Here is a 25,195-nt window from a genome sequence, read left to right on the forward strand (position 1 = left end):
AGGGGATCGGGCATTGAACTAGGTAAGCAAACCACGACTGTAGTCATTATCAGCCTGTGAGTGGTATATTTTTATCAGTACTACAAGCAGGATTGGGGGCGAATGAGTTAAACCAATAAAACACTACACATTATTAGACAAAAGAATAAATACCAAGATCACTGAATATACATACTGTTGGCCTCTCAATACTTTTCATAATGAAAACAACAACAATATTTTCTGTATGTAAGCATTTTTTCCCATGATAATTATGTATAACATTTACTAACATACACTCTTCCAATTTATTAAAATTTCACTTATTGTGCTCAGCACTATCATAACCTCACAATCTAAAACAACACACAACATGACATATTAACGAAAAAATGGGTGCTGCCTTAAAAGAATAAGTTATAATTTTAATAATAAATTATAATTTTGATAGTTCAACAATAATAAAGGTAAAGAAGATTTTCATTTTTAGATTCGTTAACTTTGCAAAACTTCAACTTTTGATGAGACATTGATTTCAAGATAGCATATTCATAAAGCATGTTTAAGCTTAACATATTAGAAATTATTTTTTTGAAATTACAGACATAAAAATTACTATTGATTTAGTTAGTTGGCAGTATACAAAGCAATACAGATAATATAAGTAGGTTAAAGACAATCCCTTACAGCCAGAACTGAAAAGGAAGGACAGAAGAAAGATTAAGAAACATAAAGGTCTAGATAAAACTGGTAAAATAGCTATATCTCTTAGAAAGATAAAGATAAGTCAAGATAAATTTGACTGATAATAAATTACCATATTCCTATGTTGTAACAGGAGTTTAGTAAGAGTAAATTCCGTTTTGGAACAGACTTTATCAAAGTTTGTACTACATTTTCTCCTTAGTATCTTAATGGAAAAGGATGAAATTTTGCATAAAACATAATAGGATGCCACTTAAGGAACATAAAACCAACAAAACTGGACAGATTTTCTAAGACATATTCTGAAAATAAACTATGTTTACACATGAACATGATTAAAAATTTCAAATAAATACACATAAAATTGTTACTTCATTCAAAAATATATTAAAATTTGCCCAAAACATCTCAAGTTACAATTAACAGGAAAACATTCTTATACAAAATATCAACATTATTTGATATTTAAAATAACAATTCTTAGAACATTGACTACTATTTCCTGATTGACACATTAAATCAGAGATCATAGAAACATACAAAAACCATTTGACTTTCACCTATAATTGAAAAAAATAAAAATAGTTTTGTTTATAAAGATTCTTCTGTTTCTTCCCAAGGTTTTTCGTTCCACTGTTTCAATGGAGTTCTGTTCTCCTTCTTCGTTGGAGTTCCTGATTTTAATTTCATTATTTCCTGCTGATGCTTGCTTAATTGCTGCAATTAAATAAAACAACGAATTGAATAAATATTTAATTACATGTCCAATTTGGGAGACTGATTTTAAGATTTTAAGATTTATAGTTAATTAGAACTGTAATTACTATTATACAAACAAGGTGCTTGTTAAGAGTGCTTGAAACACCTTTTTTTTCATTCTAAAGTGCTTGTTCCAAGTAAGGCCTGAAATAGACAGTTACCAGCTATTTCCATGGAGATCATGTTAGTCTGCTTATACATGCATTCATTTTCAAAATATAGTCAAACCTGTAATAAAAGACCCCTCAAAGGAGCAATATTAGAAGAACTTCTTTATTACTACATGTATTCAAATTATTTTTTTGTTTTTTTTCTTCATTAAATTTGTTTATCATTTGACATTTGTCTTTATAAAATATTATATGAAAATTATTTCAATGGTTAAGAAGCTTGTTAACTAAGAGATAATGTGGGTGGGATTGGTCAGGTGAAGGTACAGACAATTTCTAAAAAGTTAAAAAATTAAAAAAAAAACAAGGAATCAAACAAACAGCTACTGCTTTAAAGATACTTTATCTCATGAATTTATTATATTTTGATCAAAGCAACTGGATATTCAATTGTTTCCTTGTCTTGAACTTCTCTTTAAAATCAGTAAATTAATATAAAAATGTATTGTTGTTTATAGTCATGTATGTTTTTTCGTTTAAGTACATTTATATGTTTTTGAAGTTCAGAGTGATTGTCCATTTTCATTGAACTAGTACTATTTTTGTTTAGGGGACAACTGAAGCCGACATCAAAGTGCAGGATTTTCTAGCTGTGTTGAAGACCCATTGGTGGCCTTGGTCTGTTGTTTTTTGCCCTTTGGTCAGGTTGTTTTCTCTAACACATTCCCCATATCCATTCTTAATTTTAACAAATATGTAATATCAACTTACTTCTCTTAAGAAATTGTTTTCATCTTTTAACTTGGCTGTATAATGTATCTTCTGTTTTAAGTTCTGATGTCCTACAAGTTTAGCATTCTCCTCTAGTAAGGCTCTATTTCTCTCATTCACTTCATTCATCTCCTGAAAAAATGATTATTATCTAACTTTAATTATTTACTCAAATGGATGACATTGAGTTGACAAGGAAATACAAACAAACAGCTTAAAGGTGAAAAATGTACATTTTTGCAATTTCAGAAAGACAGAAATTATGTGATGCTATTTTCATTTTGGAGTTTAATAAAAAATAATTACCAAGTTTATTAAATACTGAAACTGTTAATTGTTAACTTTTTAAAGCTTTATCAAATTTTACATATAATAAAAACTTTTAATCTTTGTATGTACTAAAATCTTTTTCCAAAAAACTAGCCTTGAATGTCTTGTCAAACTATAAATTGAGTCCATAAATTTAAACAAATTTTTAAAGGTAAAACATTTTATGAGTTTGTTAAATTAAGGTCAATCAGTATCTTAGAATGACATTTTTATAAGCATGTCTGTGTCCTCTTCTTTTGGAAAACTGCCACAAAAAATATAGTGTACTGTGAATTAATTACTATTTGTGGGATACCATTTTCCATGGACTTCATGGGTTAAGGTGAACCACGAATTTCAAAACTCAACAAAGAAGGAAATTTCTGTAAGCTTTTATGTAGAAATTGGCAAAACCATAACAACATGATTTTTTGACAATCCACGAAAAATTAGTACCCAAGAAAATAAAAGAATTCACAGTATGACTTACCTTGTCTATTTCACAAAATCTAAGCTGAAGCATCTCATTTTCAGCCTTTATGTTTGATGATTCTTCCTTCATTCTACAGATATGCAAAATAATAAGTTTATATAAAACTATTTTCTAATGGAAACAAAATATATCGAATTGACAGGCAAAAAAAATATTTTGGATAAAATCATTAAAGATGATAAGACAGGTAAGCAGAAAACGCATAAGACACATGTCAGAAAGAAATCTTAATCAATTAATGTTTAAAGGAAACTGGGTGGACTAAACCCATTACTATTTTCGCTCTTCCTAAAAAGAAAATTAAAGGACATTCTGGAATGTCACAATCGAGGGGGAGCAACCACTTTGTCACTGACAAGTTCAATTCCATCCCTACAACAAAAAAATAATGAAAAAGCAAAGCCAATGAACAATATGATATTTCAACACATACCCTTCTACACAAGGTCCCATAATGGTAGGAGCACTTTCCTTATAAATTTCCTTTTCAAAACTAACCTATGGCCTGGGATAAAAAACGGTGAAAATGTCACTGAAACTCATCAAATCAATGTGCACAAACAGAAAAAGCTACAGCTAATAAATCAGAATTGCTTGAACAGTCCTCAGGTAAAGTAAGGTGAATTCAACTGAATTAAGCTGTTTATAACTTTATATTCTAACATTTTTTTTCAATTAATATTCATGTACATGTAGGATACAACTGTCTTTGTGATAACTAAGAAGATATCTCCACATTTTGGACCAAAAGTTAAAAAATAGTTATATTGTGTGGGTTATTTTAAGTAATTTCATATCTCAACAATTTCTACATTTTCTTGTTTTTCACTGGTACGATATATAACTATATAATTACAAGTCATGTGAAGTCCCTACTGTAACAAGGTACCATTAATTTATATTACCTCACCTTTCATAATCACTTTCAAGTCCTCTAATCTGTTCTTCTTTGACCATAGATTCAACAGACAGTTTGTCCAGACTACAAACACAAGTAAATAATATAATACTTGGATACAGGCATATAATCAAAGAGCAGATTGCTCTGAAGGATACGATTGCCGTTGTTTCATTGACACATGTATACATGTAGCTGGATAATATTATTTTCAAAACTAATTCAACTGCACAGTTTTGCTAGTTACAAAAAAGCCAATCACAAAAAAATACTAAATATAAATACTGCTTAGTTCTGATTTTCCGTGTTCTTTAAAACACACATATAAGTCAAGGGAATTATCAAACATGAAGATTATGAAAAGAACATTATAGGAAAGTTGTTTAAGTTCAATCCCTTTGTTTGTTATAACCTTTTAAAGCAAGACAATCATAAGAATCTGAGATGTTCCTTAATGTTTAGAATAAAACGATTGACGTGAGGGCAATGCTCTGAGCCACCAGTATAAGTCTACAGATTGCTTGAAAGCAATCGTATCCCAAAAATCAACATTGTTCTATTTAAATTTACTGTGATAAAATTTTGAATTTTGGAGTTAAGGAATGTATCTCCTTCATGTAAAGCTCTGATTCCTTGTAAAATTTTAACTTTTCTTTTAGTCCTTTTTTTCAGGTCTTCAACATCTCTATTAGGTTTTGGACTTTCAGATATTTTGGCCCTGAGCATCACTTACTGGACATTAATTGTCGAAATGTGCATCTGATGCAATAAAATTGGTACTGTTAATGTTTAGTATTATGTTAATGTTTAGTAGTATTTTGGTTGTAATTTTCTTCCTTCATTTTCATTAATAATTTAATCCAGACTTACGTGTCCCTTTTATTTTGCATTTCATACTCAAGACACTGTTTCTGATTACGGAATCCTTCAGAAAGTGATTCTATGGCTTTTAATTTATTCTGAAATAATAATTAAAAGCATTATAGTTTTCTTTTTATTGAAGTATTTTTAACTTTATATTCTTTTTTGTTTTTTCTTCCTAATTCTTTAAACTCTCAGGACCTATTCAAACATATCTTTCATATATCTACATGTATGAATACATTTCAGCAGAAAATGTATAGAATCAATGTTCTGCACAAATATTCGATTGCTGCAATTTTTTTTATATTCAAAAGGGAAAAACATTTAAGAGAGATAATTATAGATTATCGTTTGTTATCTCTAAGAGATTGCTTTTTTTGCTTGAGCAGGTACAGCAAAAGTGAAAAAAGCAATTGAGTTGAGATGACCAATGATAATATGTTAATCGCTATTTTACTTATGACGATGTTTTTTCATTGTTATTTCATTGACAATGGCATATGCACCCTTAGTTTCTAATGATAATTTTTCATATTCCTCTACTGTGCTGAGAAACACAGTAAGATAAAAGGAAAATTTCAGAAAATAGCGATATCCAAATGTAACAATGATCTATGCTAGCTGTCAAGCAACAGGTATCAGAGAGCAAACTATTAAAAGATGTATTTAATATATACCTTTAATTCTTCATTTTCTCTGTTCTTCTCTTCCTTGCTTTCCTGAAGTTCTTTAATTGATTGGCATAAATCACTGTTGTTTTCTTTAAGTCTGTTTTCAGTGTTAAGGTGATAATAAGAAATGACCCAACTCTTTGAAGACATAGTTCAAAGCAAGTCAGTTTTAAATCTACATGTAACTATTCAAATAGCACACTTTCTCATAATTTAATACAACTGTAATAATAAGTAACATGTAGTTACTATGGGTGTTGTGGTCTTTAAGTTATATTTCGCTATCTACTTGAAAGCCAACTACAACTTCCCCCCTTAAAAGAATTTCCCTACCTATTTTTCAAAAGTAAAGGAATTGGTTCACCCCATTTCAAAAAAAATTTTGTAAGTTAGCCATTTAATTTCATTTATAGTTTCAGCTGTACAAAAATAAAAATTCATTTATGACCTATTCACAATAAAAGGAGCATCTCCTCTTACGACTTATCCTCTTACTTATTTAGAAGTACTGAATAGTATAAACTATATTCAAATACAAAAGCAATCTTTTAGGTCCTACAAAAACTTTTTTCCGTTGGTAAATATTTTATAGATAACTGGTTTATGTAAAGGTCATATGATCATTCAAATTTGACTTATTTATATATAAACTGAATGGATAGTGTTTATTAAGAACACATGTACATTTACATAGACTTCTTTATTTAGAACAAAATCCTGCCTTTTTGTAATCTATCATCATTAGGTTTATAAGGATCAACAATACTTCTTCCTAAAAATCCAAATGTTAATTAGCAGCCCCTGATTTCGACCGACACTCACAAAATGAATTATTGCTTTTTCTATGATCTGTTTTGGATTGTAGTATTTGGTAATTTATTTCAAAATGTATGCATGCATTTTGATGAGATATTTCTAGAACATTATAATTACCAGAAACTCGTTCCTTATGTCAGACTTAAAAGAACTATCAAGTGAATTCAAGTTATTAAAATCATTGGTCGAGTGTTAAAAAGTTGGCATTCAATCGTAAATGTTAATTGTTCTATGGTTCTAAATAAAAAAAACTTCTTAATTTGGTTACCTTACCTCTATGATTATACTGAAATTTAACTCTTTGAGTGACCTTAGGCCAACAATTACTATTTGGTCAATCAATACAACTATACAAAGGATACCGATCATTTTTAGAAGTTAGTTCTTCTATTAGTTTCCCAAATACTTCCTCGCTCTCTGACTCCTTGTCAATCAATCTTTTTTCTGCAACGACTACCTGCTGTTTTAAATCAGTTACTTCATTTTCATAGGTTTCTTTGTTTTCTTTTATCTGAAAAAAAAGTTAAAATTTATCTACTTGTACCTAAATGTGTAAACAAACTTATCATAAGGTATATCTTATAAATAGTGTACTGCTATAAGGACATTTTGCAAGCATGTTAAACTAAAAGCAATGTAACGCTGTACAGACCAACAAAAACAAAAACAAGCTAAAAGCAGACGCATTAGATGATTTGAAAGAGTAAGAATATCCTTCTACACATGTGGCACCTGTCATTCTGTCAGAGCTTTTATTAGTCTATCTTTGTAACTGTCAAAATCGGTCAAGGGATGAAAAGCAATTGGAAATATATATATTTATCAATCATTCTTAACAACCTAGTCTGGTAATGATCAACAAATTCTGATGAAAGTCATAAAACTTTTGAAGCGATGATATAAGTCACTTGAGGCTGAATGTGAGCCTGATTCAAAAGTTTAAAGGACATTATTTTCTTTCAAATAAGTTAATGTTCTGAATGAAAGCTCTGGAAAATGGTGGATTTATTGACACTTAATTCCTGTCACAAGTTTTTTCATGCATATTCAAGACAATTGTTAGATTTCAACAGTTTGTAATGATAACACCAAATCTACCATCTGGTATAGTCTCTGTTCTGAAATGAACTCTCTAGTGTAGAATAATGACAAATATACTCACTAAGGTGTTCAAAGCCTCTTTTTCGTCTTTCAAAGTTTCAAATTGTTTCTGAAAAAAAAAGAAGAAACATATATCCCATTAATTTTTAATCAGAGTTCAGCACCAACCAGTCATAATAACATGGACAATTACTAGGGTACTGTGGATTCATTTATTTTCTTGGGCACCAATTTTTTGTGGATTGAGGAAAACGTTTTCACAGCATTTTCACAGGTATTTGATTTTTATGGATCTGCCAATCTCTACATACAAAGCCCATAGAGAAAATGTGTAATTCATTGAACAATTGAATTTGCGGTTCATCTTAACCAAGGAAAACCATTAAAATTAACCTCAAACGAATACTAATGAATCTGCAGTATCAGTTTTATTAGAACAAATGAACATTACAAATAACAAACATCAAGAAGGAGATGATTTTTGGGGAATCAAAAAAAAACAATTCAAGTCCCATAATAAAAAGAAGCTCTATTGCAGACATGATTTAAGGAATGAAAAAAAAACTGAAAATAATTATTGAAACAAGTGTTAGTTTTGGCAGTTTTTTTTAGGTCTTGCATTTAATGCAAGAAGTCTGAATCCCATTGCAGGGTTTAAGCTAGGATTTTGAGGGCTTTAGTCACTTTTGCGTGCTATTAAAATCAACCTTATTTTGTGTAAAAGCAAGGGACCAATGATGTATATTACTAGCTTCATCTTTTGACTTTGTCACATTTTAATGATTTGACTGTATTGGCCATTATTATGAAAGATTCTGACATGGAATCCAGAAATTTAGTTCACAATTTTTTCTCTTCAGTTTGTTCCAGGGGTCATTCCTGATCAACAAAAGTTGGATTCTATTTTTTTTAAACAAGGAATCACAGCAGAAATTAACTTGCAATGATTATTTCACTGCATAATCATTATCCATATAAAAGGTCTAAATCGATATTTGGAAATCATTTCTATCAAGTTGGAAATGTGTAAAATCCTTTTTGGAACTATAATAATGACTGTAAGTAGGTCGTAAACAAATCAACAATAGATCACGTTTACTACTTTCGGTTTTAAAATGAAACGAAAACGGGAAGTGACAGGTGGATAATAAATTCAAAACGAGTCCGGATTCATCAGGAAATTATCATTTTTTTATTTAAATTCCTTTAGTAAGAGATATTTGTCTCTCTTGTTTAATTGATTCTAAATGATTTCGTATTTTACGTTTTTTTAAAGTCTATAAATAGTCAAATGAATACTTTCACGCATGCGTAGAACACAATACAGGAAGCACCTGTTTAACTCATGAAAGTTTTGAATAAACACATTAATTTCTTTATTTTAAATGGAAATTGTCGAAAGTTTTTGATGAAAATTTAAATCAAATATGACGAAAATGCCTTCGAATGACGAATCTACGACAAATGAATATCAGATCGTTGGAAAAATATTGAAATTCAAATGCGAACTGACCGGGTTGTTATATTTTTGATTAATTGACGAAACTATACTCCTGGTTGTTAAAATGAAATGCTGACGGACTGATTTTCCTGGGGAAATAATTAAGATGGTCATTCAATTATGGGGTTTAATAATAATTAACGGATTAGTGACCCATCGGATGTTGATAAGCGGATTAGTTGTAATCACAACTTGTAACACCTGTTAAAAATGTTAATTACCTGGAGGTCATAAACTTGTCAAAAACATGAAGACAGGTAGATTTATAGTTTTTATTGCGATTTTTTTTTACACTTTCAAAATTAAAGTGACGAAATTGATTTGAAATACTTTCGTCAATGAGAAAACCCTTTCGTAAAATACGAAAGTGACGAGACCTAGCTAAATCACTGCCCATTGTCTAATCAACATCATGTCTAATGAACATTGAAAAGAATCTATTTGGAAAATATATAACTTTATATATTTGACTTCCAAATTCATGAGGTAAAAATGTGGGTTTTATTCATCTCCTTTCGATCTGATCTAATGCATTGAAAGAAGGATAGTCACTTCCATTTCATTGCCTTTATTCAATCAACAGAACATAAATAAACAAGAATGTGTCCATAGTACATGAATGCCCCACTCGCACTATCATTTTCTATGTTCAGTGGACCGTGAAATTGGGGTCAAAACTTTAATTTGGAATTAAAATTAGAAAGTTCATATCATAGGGAACATGTGTACTAAGTTCCAAGTTGATGTAACTAACTTCATCAAAAACTACCTTGTTCAAAAACTTTAACCTGAACTTCACACTATCATTTTCTATGTTCAGTTGACCATGAAATTGGGGTCAAAACTAAAATTTGGCATTAATTAATTGATTGATTGTTGGTTGCTTTACGCCGCATTAGCACAAAAAGGCTATATCGCGGCGTGAATTTGGCATTAAAATTAGAAAGATCATATCATGGGGAACATGTGTACTAAGTTTCAAGTTGATTGGACTTCAACTTCATCAAAAACTACCTTGACCAAAAACTTTAACCTGAAGCGAACAGACGCATGGACGCACGAACGGACCCAGAGACGGACGGAAGGATGGACGGAGGCACAGACCAGAAAACATAATGCCCCTTTACTATCGTAGGTGGGGCATAAAAAGTTTAACTTATTAACATTTGTTCATCATTATTATTATCAAAATTATTTTCATTAATAATAGTACCTCCAGATCATTCTTCGATTTCTGTACTTTTCTATGTTCTTCTTCAAGTTCATTAAAATTCTTTGTCAGACAGTCAACTTGCTCATTTACATTAGACAACTAAAAAAAAATAATACATCTTTACATTTAAAAGTTGAAATCAGTTGAATATACAAATACTGCATGCAATTAAAATGTATCAATCCTGATACAACAAATATCAAAAATGCACTGTTGTTCTATTAAAACATACAAAGATCCCAGGGAAGACAATTTTTGAATATCACTTTATACTTTTTACAAATAAGCAAGGTGACACCCACCTCCTTTAAAGTGCCTTCTATTTGTTCCAGGTATGTGATTTATGAAACAGCAACTGTTTTGAAATGAACTTAATAAGAAAATTTTAAATTGGGTGTTGATGTTGCCGAAAAGTAGTTTAAATTGCTCTGCACAGCACCCATAGCAGTAATAAATAAATTTTATTTTTTCCAAGTTTGATTAATACCTCTAACTGATGGTCCTCTTCCAATTTTTTCTTCTCCTCCTCCAAATTTAACACCTGACTTTTAATATTCCTTATTTCACAGACAAGTGACTGTACACTTTCTTCTAGACTTTTAGTTTTCTCCTGTTCAGTTTCTAAAGTGAAGTTCTTCTCAAACAGACTAGTTTTCAAGTCTTTAATCTTGTCTAGATAATCATTTATCACTTCCTGCAATAGTTAAAGATGGCTTTGTTTAAATTAAATTTTATAAATATCTTTTTTATTGACAGACAAAAATATTGTATGTTACAGAAATTATTTTCAGGAACCTGTTGAGATATGAAAATAAATACTTATGTTGCCCACCTCTATCTACTGTGGTTTTGGAAATCATGTAATATAAGGTTGAAATCATAATAAACAGTATGAGATACTCTAATAATGATAGAGGCCAAGTTGGGTTTAATTTGGCTCATAAGTTAGATTAAAGCAGGTCATCATTGCATTGTAGTCTTACAATAGTTACTGAAGACCCTTTATCATTATTTAAATTAGTTTTCAAGTTGTGATAAATAGAAATTGTTATTTTACAATTTTCCCGTAGACTTCTATAGAAAATCCCTTTGTTCTATCTTTAGCCATGGCAGGCATGCATGTCTGTTGGACGGCAGGGTCGTCGGATATATGTTTTAATCAAGATAACCTATTGAAATTTGTGACTTAGTTTAGTTCATTTTTGCTCAGTAGATTACATGGAGAAGATATTTGTAAAAGTTAACAGTTATTTTTTTTTTTAAATTGAAAAACTTGACTTTAAAGGGCAATAACTCCTAAAGGGATCAACTGACAATTTTGATCATGAGACTTGTTTGTAGAGCTTACTTTTCTAAACAATTTTGCAGTTTACAGTTTATTTCTATCTATTATAATATTCAAGTTAACAAAAAACTGCAAAATGTACTAAAAAATTACCATTTCAGGTGCAGCATAAAGAAAAATAACAAATATATTGAACTCGGAGGAAAATTTTGGTCAGATGAGCTAAAAAAAAAATAAAAATTTCTCAATTTTTTGTAAAATTATCAAATAAATCTGATAAAACTTTAAGAGCCAGGCCTTGCGGTCATAAAACTTTCGAGTCAGTTTTTTGTACTCGTACTCGAAAATCAACCAATCGAAATGCTGGATTTCATGTTTCGAGCATGATTTTTGTGCTCCGAGCACTGAGCAAAGTTTTATGACTTCAACCCCAGATGTCATTGACATATGTACTTATTGCTCATAACAGTAATAAGACAACACTATAAGGCCTATCTTAAAAGAGTTGACACCAGTATTAAACATTGAACTAGAATATTCATCTTACTGTATTTTGTGTAAGTTGTTTTTGTTGTGTATTGGCAGTCTGCTCTAAATTCTGTAATTCTCTTTGTAAGTTACTGATTGTCTGGTTATTAGCTTCATTCTGTCTTTCTTCTTCTCTCAACTGGTCTGACATAGTAGATCTTTCTTGTTGTGATTCATGTAATAAAGTCTGAAATGATATTTTAAGGCAAAAGTATAAATGTGAAGCCATATCTCAATCTGATCAAAAAAGTAAGCATCTATCTTATTGTTTTTTCACATAATTTTCCTTGATCTTACTGACTGGTAATTTCCTTTCTCAGCACAGTTGAGTATTATGAAAATTTATACTGCACTCGATCTATTTGAGCAGTCAAAATACGTTGACAGTATATTTCTATGTCATATACAGTCACTGACCTAATATCACTTTTCCTCATGAATATTTAAATAGAAATTACCATTTATAAATAATTATTCATAAGACCTATTCAACCTGTCCTTGTTTCCAATGTATACAACGACTCAAACTTTCTTTTGTAATTTTTAGAAAAAAAATATATTTAACTTGTTAATATTTTTGGTTGCAAACTATAAATCATTATGTTAGTTCATTCGCAAACAAATTTGTTCACCATCGCAGGTTTCAACAGGTAATGTACTTTTCATTGTTGTATATTTCTCTGTCTGCATGATATGAGGCCTTTTTATAAAAGGGGAACTTTCCCAATGTTTAAATCAAATAATAACATTAAAACATTTAACAACAATTGAAAATGTTGTTTTTTTTAGATTGCAATAATAATAGAGCATTGACTTGACATATCAACGATTTTAAGGATTCGACAGAGTCTCACATTTCCCCGTTTCTAAGCCTCATCCTTATATCGTTGATATGTCAAGTCAATGCACTTTTATTGTCTATTTATCGCTGGAAGCTAAGGGCGCTCTTGCCATTTTCATTGTAAACACCAACGTCTTCATGGGCAGAATAGTGATTATTATTGGTCATCGCAACTCAATTGCTTTTCGCACTTTCTCCCTACTGGCTAAAGAGAGAAAATCAATCTTCTTAAGATGACCAAGGATAATCTATAAATATAAAATTATTTGTGAGACATTTTAGCACACAAATATTTTGAAACTGGCTAAAAAAGTTTGATTCTGGTGATTTACTGGTAAAATTTGTTTCCTCCACAATTATTTGCACCAGGAGTCTGACAAAAAAGATGACTAATTGTATCAAAACCTTGACATATGATCAAGGTTAAACAAATTTTACCCATATGACAACTAAGTGGAAACCCAAAGTTCTATGATATTTTCATCATAATTCAAAGAATTGCTCATGAAAAAAGAAAAAGATAGCTGTATAACAATTCAATTACTATGTACAATAACTAAATCGTAAAAGAAGAAAAAAACAGATTAGCAACAGCCAAAGTCCCCTCAAATGGAGCATAGAATCATCCCTATATGGTACAGAATCAAACTTACCTGATTCTCCCTAAGTAAGTCAGACACTTTACTCTTTTCATTCCTTAATGTTTCTTCTAATTCAGAAATCAAACTGTCTTTGAATATTTTTTCCACTTGCAAAGTATCTACTTCTTCCTAATGAATCATAATGATATAAATAGAATACTGTGAATAAAATATATGGTATATTAAAACATCAATGAGACAAGTATCCTATGTCACAAAAATTTGTTTTTTTTTTAATTTGGAAGAAAAGGCAATACACTAATTTACAATCTGTTACTGATACATGGTTGATAGATTGTGTACATTGAGGTTGAAGGAAGTAGATTTGATGTTGCTTTGCATCTATAATTTTTAAGAATCATGTTCGTCTATCATATTCTTGTTGGTTAAATCAGTTTTATTGTCCAGATTACCATCATACATCATTAACACTAGGGCTGTAGGTAAAGGAAGTTTTGTAAAATAAAAATTGTAAGAAAGCAGAAGTCATCTGCTTTAAAGATTTTTCTGTATCAACAAAATTCTTCAACTCTAACATGCTGCTTAGGTATTTCGTTGACTTTCAAGAGTTTTAAATATTTTGTTGACTAACACGAGTTATCTCCCTGATTAGTTATGCTCATCCTTATAGACAAAACATATTACCTGTAATGATTCTTTTGTTTCTAATGTTGTTTCTAAATTTTTAGTTATGTTATCAAGCTCTGCTGCTAACTGGACAAGCTGAAATGATAAAACAAGTATAAACAGAGATGTAAGAGAGGTGATCCTTATGGAGTAGAATACTGGACATCCATTAAACAAGATAGTTCTGTGTTTTATTGAACAGGGTAAAATACAAATTTACAGTTTGTAAATGTATCTGTATTAAATATATATTTTTCACAATTTGTCAATGAAGCCAAAAAAACTTGATATCAATGTGAAATTCCTTAAAATACCAAACATGAATCAAGACAATAAGCTTGAACTTTATACAGGGTTGCTATTTGTTAAGTGCTTTTTTTCTTATTTAAGTTTACTGTAAACCAACTTTATAATTGTAAAGCTTCCTTTTTTATCCATATGCAATTTTTAGGTAATTTCACAGAAGTATATTTTGAATACAACAACAGCAAAACTACAATTTTGGAAGTATTAATTTTCACAACTTTGTTTTGGTGAATAAAACTAGGTTTACAATATATACCTTAGTTTCAAGCGTATTTAAATTCTTTTCATTCTCCTCTTTAGTAAACTTATGTTCCTTCTTCAAGTCTACCAGCTGCTTTTCGTTTGAAGTCATCATCACATTATAATCTCTTGCTTCTTCTTTATTCACTGAAAAAAAACCAGGAACATAGTACATGGATGCCCCACTTCCACTATCATTTTCCATGTTAAGTAGACTGTGCAATTGGGATCAGAACTCTTATTTGGCATTAAAATTAGAAAGATCATATCATAGGGAACATTTGTTTTAAGTCTTAAGTTGATTGGACTTCAACTTCTACAAAAACTACCTTGACAAAAAAACTTTTAACTTGAAGTGGGAGACGGACTGACAGACGAAAGAACAGACGCACTGACCTGAAAAACATAATGCCCCTAGTGTCAGAGAGGCATAAATATGGAGATGTGGTATGATTGCGGATAACACACCTATCCACCAGGGTTCAGTGGATGTAAGTAATCATAGGTCATTCTAAGGCCTTTAACATTGAGAACAAGAATGTGTCCAAAGTACACGGATGCCCCACTCGCATTATCATTTTCCATGTTCAATGGACCGTGATATTGGGTAAAAAATCTAATTTGGCTTTAAAAGTAAAAAGATCAACTAATAAGGAACATATGTACTAAGTTTTAAGTTGATTGGACTTTAACTTCATCAAAAACTACCTTGACCTAAAACTTTAACCTGAAACTCACACTTTTAATTTCTATGTTCAGTGGACCATGAAAATAGGGTCAAAAGTCTAATTTGGTTTAAAAATACGAAAGATCATATCATAAGAAACATGAGTACTAAGTTTCAAGTTGATTGGACTTCAGCTTCATCAAAAACTACCTTGACCAAAAACTTTAACCTGAAACTGACACTTTTAATTTCTATGTTCAGTGGACCATGAAAATGGTGTCAAAAGTCAAATTTTGTTTTAAAATAAGAAAGATCATATCATAAGGAACATGTGTACTAAGTTTCAAGTTGATTGGACTTCAGCTTCATCAAAAACTATCTTGACCATAAACTTTAACCTGAAACTCATACTTTTAATTTCTATGTTCAGTGGACCATGTAAATGGTGTCAAAATTCAAATTTTGTTTTAAAATAAGAAAGATCATATCATAAGGAACATGTGTACTAAGTTTCAAGTTGATTGGACTTCAGCTTCATCAAAAACTACCTTGACCTAAAACTTTAACCTGAAACTGACACTTTTAATTTCTATGTTCAGTGGACCATGAAAATGGTGTCATAAGTCTAATTTTGTTTTAAAATAAGAAAGATCATATTATAAGGAACATGTGTACTAAGTTTCAAGTTGATTGGACTTCAGCTTCATCAAAAACTACCTTGACCAAAAACTTTAACCTGAAGTGGGACGAACGGACGGACGGACGGATGCACAGACGGACGCACAGACGAACAGAGGCACAGACCAGAAAACAAAATGCCCCTCTACTATCGTAGGTGATCGTAGGTGGGGCATAAAAACCCATACAATATCATCAACTATAAAAGGACCCATCATGTTAAGTTAAGATAAGTTTCCACTGTAACAAGAGTGCACACACAGAAATGTCTCGCCTTCTTTACTAATCATTGATATTATGTTGATACTCCTAAATCTAAAGCTTTATTATGACTGTCACATAGACTTAACATGAACCATGAAAATGAGGTCAAGGTCAGTTGAACCATATGCCAGGCAGACATGTACAGCTAACAATGCTTCCATACAACAAATATAGTTGACCTATTGCTTATAGTTTAAGAAAATAGACCAAAACACAAAAACTTAACAGCAATGAACTGTGAAAACCAGGTCAAGGTCAAATAAAACCTGCACGACTGACATATAGATCATAAAATATTTCCATACACAAAATATAGTTGACCTATGACATATAGTATTAGATAAAAAGACCAAAACTCAAAAACTTAACTTTGACCACTGAACCATGAAAATGAAGTCAAGGTCAGATGACATCTGCCCGCTAGACATGTACACCTTACAATCATTACATACAACAAATATAGTAAACCTATTGCATAAAGTATGAGAAAAACAGACCAAACCACAAAAACTTAACTATAACCACTGAACCATGAAAATGAGGTCAAGGTCAGATGACATCTGCTCGCTAGACATGTACACCTTACAATCATTCCATACAACAAATATAGTAGACCTATTGCATAAAGTATGAGAAAAACAGACCAAACCACAAAAACTTAACTATAACCACTGAACCATGAAAATGAGGTCAAGGTCAGATGACACCTGCCAGTTGGACATGTACACCTTATAGTCCTTCCATACACCGAATATACTAGCCCTATTGCTTATAGTATCTGAGATATGGACTTGACCACCAAAACTTAACCTTGTTCACTGATCCATGAAATGAGGTTGAGGTCAAGTGAAAACTGTCTGACGGGCATGAGAACCTTGCAAGGTACGCACATACTAAATATAGTTATCCTATTACTTACAGTAAGAGAGAATTTAACATTGCAAAAAATCTGAACTTTTTTTTCAAGTGGTCACTGAACCATGAAAATGAGGTCAAGGACAATGGACATGTGACTGACGGAAACTTCGTAACATGAGGCATCTATATACAAAATATGAAGCATCCTGGTCTTCCACCTTCTAAAATATATAGCTTTTAAGAAGTGAGCTAACACCGCCGCCGGATCACTATCCCTATGTCGAGCTTTCTGCAACAAAAGTTGCAGGCTCGACAAAAATTGTAAGGGATTATGAGTTAAGAGGAACACAAAATTAACAATGTCTGAATATTGATCATCTAAAGAATATCAGATATCAAATTAGACCTATTAAATTTTAACGGATAACAAAAAGACCAAATCCCAAAATACTAGTACCTTTTTTTTAATCAGCCAATTTATGTAACATAGTGATTGATAATTGATAAGATTTTCATAAGACCAATATATTGGATAGTTTCCTGTAAACTAATCATAAATATAGAAAATAAGTACTTACTTCTGGCCTCTTCTTGAGATTCTAATAACTGTTTCTGTAGTTCAATCACCTGTTTTTCTGATGACTCAGCTCTTGATGCTAGGTCTGCTCTTTCTCTATCTAATATCTTGTAAAAAACAAACAGTTCAATTAGTAAGCATTCCTAAATATAAAGAAAACATTTGAAGACTTGACCTAAAACACTTCAATATTCATATCATAAGTCTTTTCTGTCCTGCTCACTTAAAAAAATTCTTAATTACTTCTTTGTGATGTAAACTGTTAACAATGTTGGAATAAATAAAACCCTAACTTCCCACTTACATTGTGAATAACATAATGCTTGACCCAAAAGATTAATATTAGATGGGACCTTAAAATATCAAGTTCCTGGTAACTTGAAAAATCTGCAATGAAAAGAGTCAAAACAATCTGTAAGCAATAATCCAAAAACCTCTTTAACACAAGTTCAATGTTTGGAAGCATTTCAATTTTTTTTTTGTATTTTAGGCCAATGTCACTGTGCTTAAACGGCTGTGGGTAACTTAAGTTACCCACAGCCCAAGATGGCGGACTCTGAACTCGTTGATATTTAATTCATACAAAATGTACCTTTCGTTTTTCGGTTTAATTGATGCATCCATGGGATTGTTATTCTATAGAAGAAAAGTCCCTAACCGACGCAAGGCGGCTCCATATTGGGCTGGGGGTAACTTAAGTTACCCACAGCCGTTTAAGCACAGTGAATGTTGGATTGGATTCAAATCGATCCTTTAAATGTAAGAAATTTTTCAAGATCTTGTGCACTTCACACACAAGATATCAATGTCCGAGGATAAATTTAAAAAGAAAACTACTCTTATTATAAGTAAAAGGGAAAGAACTTTGATGTTTATAGCTATTGTACCTCATTTAATTGTCCATTTTGATGGTCTACTTTAGAGATATGTTGCCTTAATTGGATAGCCTCAGTCTCAAACTCAGCAATTCTTTCAGTTAAACTGTTATTTTTGTCCTGCAATATAATTGTATGATATTGATTAGATAATAATGCAGTTTGTATCTTATAAAATAAATTCAAATTCTGATAAACTATTCTCCAAGATGATTTCGGAGCAAAATATGTATTAGGGAAGATTACCCCTACATAAAATGACATTAGTATTATTTCGAATGATATACAGAATGTCAATGGCTTACTGTACATCAATTTGTATTCATGAAGTACGAGTCATTTGGATGTATTGGCATACCTGAAGTTCAATTTTCTAAAGTATTAGAAATTTCTAATCATTTGTATAGAAAATATCAATCAATCAACATTATAAAAAGTGTCACAAAATATTCCCCAATACCCTCAAATGAAAGATCTATCCACCAGTCACACAGATTAAAATTCATGAGATGCACCTTTTATATGTATTGTTGTATAAGAAAGAGCGAATTCGTTGATGTGTAACTTTCGGATCATCGATATGTTCTTACTTATATTGTCATATTCTTGACATTTGTCCTGTTTCATCTCAATCTAACTGTATACAAAAATGTGAACACATATCTTATTTTAAAATATTTCTTTTATCTCAATTTCTTGTTATTTAACCGTCTTTATTTAAAATACCTGTAAAATTTTCATTTCATCCATTAAAGCCGTATGAGCTTGTTCCATCATAAAGTCTGGCTGATTTTCATCAAAAATATCCTCATCTTTTTCAAATGGTATGGAATCATTTAAACTTGGTGTATTTGATCCTGTTGATGGTGCAGCAATCACTCTGTTTCGTAAAGTATATGCTGCTTTTTTGGGAGTTGTTATTTGCTACAAGAAATGCAACAAAAAATATTACTCCACTATTACAGACCTGGAATCAATTACCATGATTACATGCTTAAGAAATTAATAACCTTTCAAATACTTCTGATTTTTCAAAGTAAAATCACAATTACAATTACATCAATCACTTGTGTGCCACATTATATTAAAGAACTACTTCACATATGACTCAAAACTAAATCACATTCAACAAGAGTGCACACGCTGAAATGTCTCTCCTTCTTTACTTATCATTGATATTATGTTGATAGTCCTTAATATAAAGCTTTATTAAAACTGTCACATAAACTTAACCTAAAAATTGACCGATGAACCATGAAAATGAGGTCAAGGTCAGATGAACCATGCCAGGCAGGCATGTACAACTAACAATTCTTCCATACAACAAATATAGTTGACCTATTGCTTATAGTTTAAGAAAAACAGACCTAAACACAAAAACTTACCACTGAGCAATGAACCCTGATAATGAGGTCAAGGTCAAATAAAACCTGTGCCATTGACATATAGATCATAAAATATTCCCATACACCAAATATAGTTGACCTATTGCATATAGTATTAGATTAAAAGACCAAAACTCAAAAACTTAACTTTGACCACTGAACCATGAAAATGAGGTCAAGGTCAGATGACACCTGCCAGTTAGACATGTACACCTTACAATCATTCCATACACCAAATACAGAAGACCTATTGCATACAATATAAGACAAACAGACAAAGACACAAAAACTTAACTATAACTACTGAACCATTAAAATGAGGTCAAGGTCAGATGACACCTACCAGTTGGACATGTACTCCTTACAGTCCTTCCATACACTGAATATACTTGACCTATTGCTTATAGTATCTGAGATATGGACTTGACCATCAAAACTTAACCTTGTTCACTGATCCATGAAATGAGGTTGAGGTCAAGTGAAAACTGTCTGACGGGCATAAGGACCTTGCAAGGTACGCACATACCAAATATAGTTATCATATTACTCATAATAAGAGAGAATTTAACATTAAAAAAAAATCTTAACTTTTTTTCAAGTAGTCACTGAACCATGAAAATGAGGTCAAGGACATTGAACATGTGACTGACAGAAACTTCGTAACATGAGGCATCAATATACAAAGTATGAAGCATCCAGGTCTTCCACCTTCTAAAATATAAAGGTTTTAAAAAGTAAGCTAACACCGCCGTCGCCGCCCCCAGATCACTATCCCTATGTCCAGCTTTCTGCAACAAAAGAGGGACGAAAGATACCAAAGGGACAGTCAAACTCATAAATCTAAAACAAACTGACAACGCCATGGCTAAAAATAAAACAGACAAACAGAAAAACAATAGTACACACGACACAACATAGAAAACTAAAGAATAAACAACACGAACCCCACCAAAAACTAGGGGTGATCTCAGGTGCTCCGGAAGGGTAAGCAGATCCTGCTCCACATGTGGCACCCGTCGTGTTGCTTAAGTGATTACAAATCCGGTAAATAGTCTAATTCGGTAGGTCATATTCATGAAAGGGAAGGGGATTGTAGTTACGACGTAAGGAACATATCCGATATCATTTGTGAAACGGTTATTCCATAACGGTCAACCAACTCGTGATGGCGTCCGTAAAATTTACGAAGGGATGATTTCAACTTCACCATTTGGAACTCTTGGTTTAATAGCTTCCTTGTGAGCAGCAAACCTCTATCAAGAAAATCATGATAGGAAATGCAAGCACGGGAATATCGTATCAATTGGGAGATATATACCCCGTATGCAGGTGCTGCTGGAATGTTGCTACTTAGAAATGGAAAGTTCACAATTGGAAAGCTGAAATCATCTCTTTTGTCGTAAAGTTTTGTTTTCAACCGACCCTCATTGTCAATTTCTAGATGTAAGTCAAGATATGAAGCCGACTTAACTGTATCTGTAGTATCCTTTATCTCTAGTTCGATTGGATAGATGCGTTCCACATAGTCACCAAATTTTGAATTGTTTAGTGAAAGAACATCATCTATATAGCAGAAAGTAGAGTTAAAGGATATTGCTAACTTCTTATCTTTCTTCCTAAGAAGTTCCTGCATGAAGTCAGCCTCATAATAATAAAGAAACAAGTCGGCGAGTAGAGGGGCACAGTTTGTTCCCATTGGAATGCCGACAGTCTGTTGAAAAACACGTCCTCCGAACGTAACAAATATGTTGTCAATCAAGAAATCAAGCATCTTGATAATATCAGTTTCAGAGAATTTTTTGTTTGAATCAGAGTGATTCTTTACAAAGTAGGATTTATCCCTCCCTAAGACAAGATACTTGTATCTACGTTGGCCATTCTTTTTTATGAAGCAAAGTAATATCAACTCTTTCAATTTGTCTTTTAGTTTGGAATGTGGAATACTTGTGTACAGGGTAGAAAAGTCAAATGTTTTAATACTGTTACAAGATGAAAGAGAGTTAGATTGTATGTACTCTAAAAGATCTTTTGAATTTTTAAGTATCCACATCTGATTCACGCCACCTCTAGAATAGGCAGTTTCACAATAACTTTGAAGCCCGTCTTTGATTGCTGATAAAATAGATGTTAATAATTTAGAAAGAGGTTTCGTGGAGCACTTGGAAGACCCAGCAATATACCGTTGTTTGTAAGGACACTTATGTAGTTTAGGTATCCAATACAGTGATGGAAGATCCAGTTCTTCGTCTTTGGTTGAAATTCCAAAGGAACATAGAACAGACCTATGATTATCCAGGATTTCCTCTTTGGTAAGTGTCGTGAGGGTATATGTTGAGTTACCAAGTGAATTGTCAATACCTAATTCGTTTATCAAGCAGTTGATGTAGTGACTTTTACACACAAAAACGATGTTATTTGGGGCTTTATCTGCAGGGACAACAACATATTTGTCATGGAGGTCGGATAGGTGTTTTGCAACATTTGGGTCTTTAAAGATTGACGTAGCATGGTTATTGATGGACCCATTCAGTTTCTTAATTCTGATTTGTATCAACGACCTCACTGCCTTAATCCATTCGGAAAGAGTGTCTACGTCTTCCTTCTCGCGCTTAGCCCATTGCCTGGCATAATCCTCGACTGAATCCATCAAAATTTTAAAGTTGTATTTCCAATTGATGGATTTAGGCTCACGATATTTGGGACCTTTCGATAACACATTTCGTAGAGAAGTGTTATTAACAATGTTAAGCTCACCGGTAATAACGTGGCCAGCAGGATTATATGTGAATTTGGAACTAGCACAAGTGCAATCAGGAGGTTTAGACTTGAAGTCGTCAATATCGAGATCCTGCAAAACGCGTTTGTAATTGAAAATTTTAGTTGCAATAGGTTTGGTATAGGTATAAGAAATTATTGGTACAGACTGGTCTTTGAAATAAGGAGGTATTTTCGATTGCACTAATTTATGATGAAGGATATTGCCTAGGTTGACGCCATCGAGACCTTTGTTGGCAAAGGAAAGATTAAGAAAAGATCTTTTCTCTTTTTCATCTTTTCCAATGCGAACTGGCTTGAAAAGTCTGTGACTTGCAATATCCGAAATTATAGCTTCAAGTTTGTATTGGTTTGAATGAGGGTTTGTAACAGTGGATTCCAAACATAAATTGAACAGAGAATGAAGTTTCGAAAGGGGTAATGAATAAAGTTTCGTGCGAATGTGATGAATACCTAACGGCTTTTGTATGAATGGCAGCAAGTCATTAATAGAGACATCATGCATAGAAGGTGATGTATAATGACGATGACCATGACTGCGTCTACGTCGAGGAGTCGAGTTGAAAATATTCATCACATTCACCGAGTTACACGAAGGACTAGATAGAATACCTATACCATCAATTTTGTCATTGCAGCCATAAGGTGTTGCAGTTCCCAATTGTCTAATCCAGTAGTCTTCTTTTTGTCTACGGAGAGTCGTTGAAAGATTAGGATTGTTAGAGCTATGGTATATCTTTTCGATAATGCGAACTGTCATAGAAACGATGGAATGATCGGGCTGATTGAAATGCTGGTATAGAATGTCGTTAGCATTAAGGTTAATGTCTGATCTATGACCGCACATACGTTTGTTAAGCCTTCCTTTCGTTTCACTGACGTATACCAATCCGCAAAGGTTGCACTCTAATCCGTAGACGACATTTATCGATTTACAATTCAGATCATCGTAACTTCTGGTAAAATATGACTTCTTGGTCAAATTGCTAGTGAATTCAGCATCTGTAATTAAAATAGCACAAGTTTTGCAGCCTTTGGTCTCACATTTTGAAATGCGACAGTGTTGTACTGTGTCATCAAACACCAAAATGTCTTTAAGGAGAACTGAACATGGCTGTATATGTGTAATATTGCTATTGTCACTAGGACGATGATCTGAATGAGTCGTGTTTGAGATATTTGTGATGTCTGGTGATGAGGGGACACCTGCCGTATCAGACGACACCGTGTCCATGGTTACGTCTGTTTCGGACCTTTTTATACTGGGCGACGTCCGAGCCAGTTTCCTGTTTAATCTTCATAAGTTCATGCAATTGTAGTTTTGCTACTGGGCGGATGATGTCCTCGGGGACAAAATGTCCACCAGCAGAGACATCGACCCAGTGGTAATAAAAGAGGGACGAAAGATACCAAAGGGACAGTCAAACTCATAAATCTAAAACAAACTGACAACGCCATGGCTAAAAATAAAACAGACAAACAGAAAAACAATAGTACACACGACACAACATAGAAAACTAAAGAATAAACAACACGAACCCCACCAAAAACTAGGGGTGATCTCAGGTGCTCCGGAAGGGTAAGCAGATCCTGCTCCACATGTGGCACCCGTCGTGTTGCTTAAGTGATTACAAATCCGGTAAATAGTCTAATTCGGTAGGTCATATTCATGAAAGGGAAGGGGATTGTAGTTACGACGTAAGGAACATATCCGATATCATTTGTGAAACGGTTATTCCATAACGGTCAACCAACTCGTGATGGCGTCCGTAAAATTTACGAAGGGATGATTTCAACTTCACCATTTGGAACTCTTGGTTTAATAGCTTCCTTGTGAGCAGCAAACCTCTATCAAGAAAATCATGATAGGAAATGCAAGCACGGGAATATCGTATCAATTGGGAGATATATACCCCGTATGCAGGTGCTGCTGGAATGTTGCTACTTAGAAATGGAAAGTTCACAATTGGAAAGCTGAAATCATCTCTTTTGTCGTAAAGTTTTGTTTTCAACCGACCCTCATTGTCAATTTCTAGATGTAAGTCAAGATATGAAGCCGACTTAACTGTATCTGTAGTATCCTTTATCTCTAGTTCGATTGGATAGATGCGTTCCACATAGTCACCAAATTTTGAATTGTTTAGTGAAAGAACATCATCTATATAGCGGAAAGTAGAGTTAAAGGATATTGCTAACTTCTTATCTTTCTTCCTAAGAAGTTCCTGCATGAAGTCAGCCTCATAATAATAAAGAAACAAGTCGGCGAGTAGAGGGGCACAGTTTGTTCCCATTGGAATGCCGACAGTCTGTTGAAAAACACGTCCTCCGAACGTAACAAATATGTTGTCAATCAAGAAATCAAGCATCTTGATAATATCAGTTTCAGAGAATTTTTTGTTTGAATCAGAGTGATTCTTTACAAAGTAGGATTTATCCCTCCCTAAGACAAGATACTTGT

At 32.4% G+C, this 25,195-nt stretch overlaps 1 protein-coding gene across 1 annotated transcript in view; it reads right to left on the reverse strand.

The window, feature by feature from the left end:
* Window positions 1-218: 218 nt before the first annotated feature.
* Window positions 219-25,195, reverse strand: part of LOC139523838 (kinesin-like protein KIF15) — a 55,150-nt gene continuing 30,173 nt past the window's right edge. Inside the window, exons 19-35 of the mRNA XM_071318167.1 lie at window positions 19,304-19,501; window positions 18,590-18,697; window positions 17,704-17,809; window positions 14,675-14,805; window positions 14,131-14,208; window positions 13,498-13,614; window positions 12,023-12,190; window positions 10,678-10,884; window positions 10,191-10,289; window positions 7,538-7,585; window positions 6,738-6,886; window positions 5,566-5,656; window positions 4,895-4,983; window positions 4,037-4,108; window positions 3,124-3,196; window positions 2,325-2,456; window positions 219-1,401 (exon numbers count right to left, since the gene is read on the reverse strand). Coding sequence (XP_071174268.1) covers window positions 1,276-1,401; window positions 2,325-2,456; window positions 3,124-3,196; window positions 4,037-4,108; window positions 4,895-4,983; window positions 5,566-5,656; window positions 6,738-6,886; window positions 7,538-7,585; window positions 10,191-10,289; window positions 10,678-10,884; window positions 12,023-12,190; window positions 13,498-13,614; window positions 14,131-14,208; window positions 14,675-14,805; window positions 17,704-17,809; window positions 18,590-18,697; window positions 19,304-19,501 — 1,992 coding nt within the window. The 3' untranslated portion in view covers window positions 219-1,275. The remainder of the gene's footprint in view (window positions 1,402-2,324; window positions 2,457-3,123; window positions 3,197-4,036; window positions 4,109-4,894; window positions 4,984-5,565; window positions 5,657-6,737; window positions 6,887-7,537; window positions 7,586-10,190; window positions 10,290-10,677; window positions 10,885-12,022; window positions 12,191-13,497; window positions 13,615-14,130; window positions 14,209-14,674; window positions 14,806-17,703; window positions 17,810-18,589; window positions 18,698-19,303; window positions 19,502-25,195) is intronic.

This window comes from Mytilus edulis, chromosome 5 (genome assembly GCF_963676685.1).
Source record: "Mytilus edulis chromosome 5, xbMytEdul2.2, whole genome shotgun sequence".
In the NCBI taxonomy this organism is placed as follows: domain Eukaryota; kingdom Metazoa; phylum Mollusca; class Bivalvia; order Mytilida; family Mytilidae; genus Mytilus; species Mytilus edulis.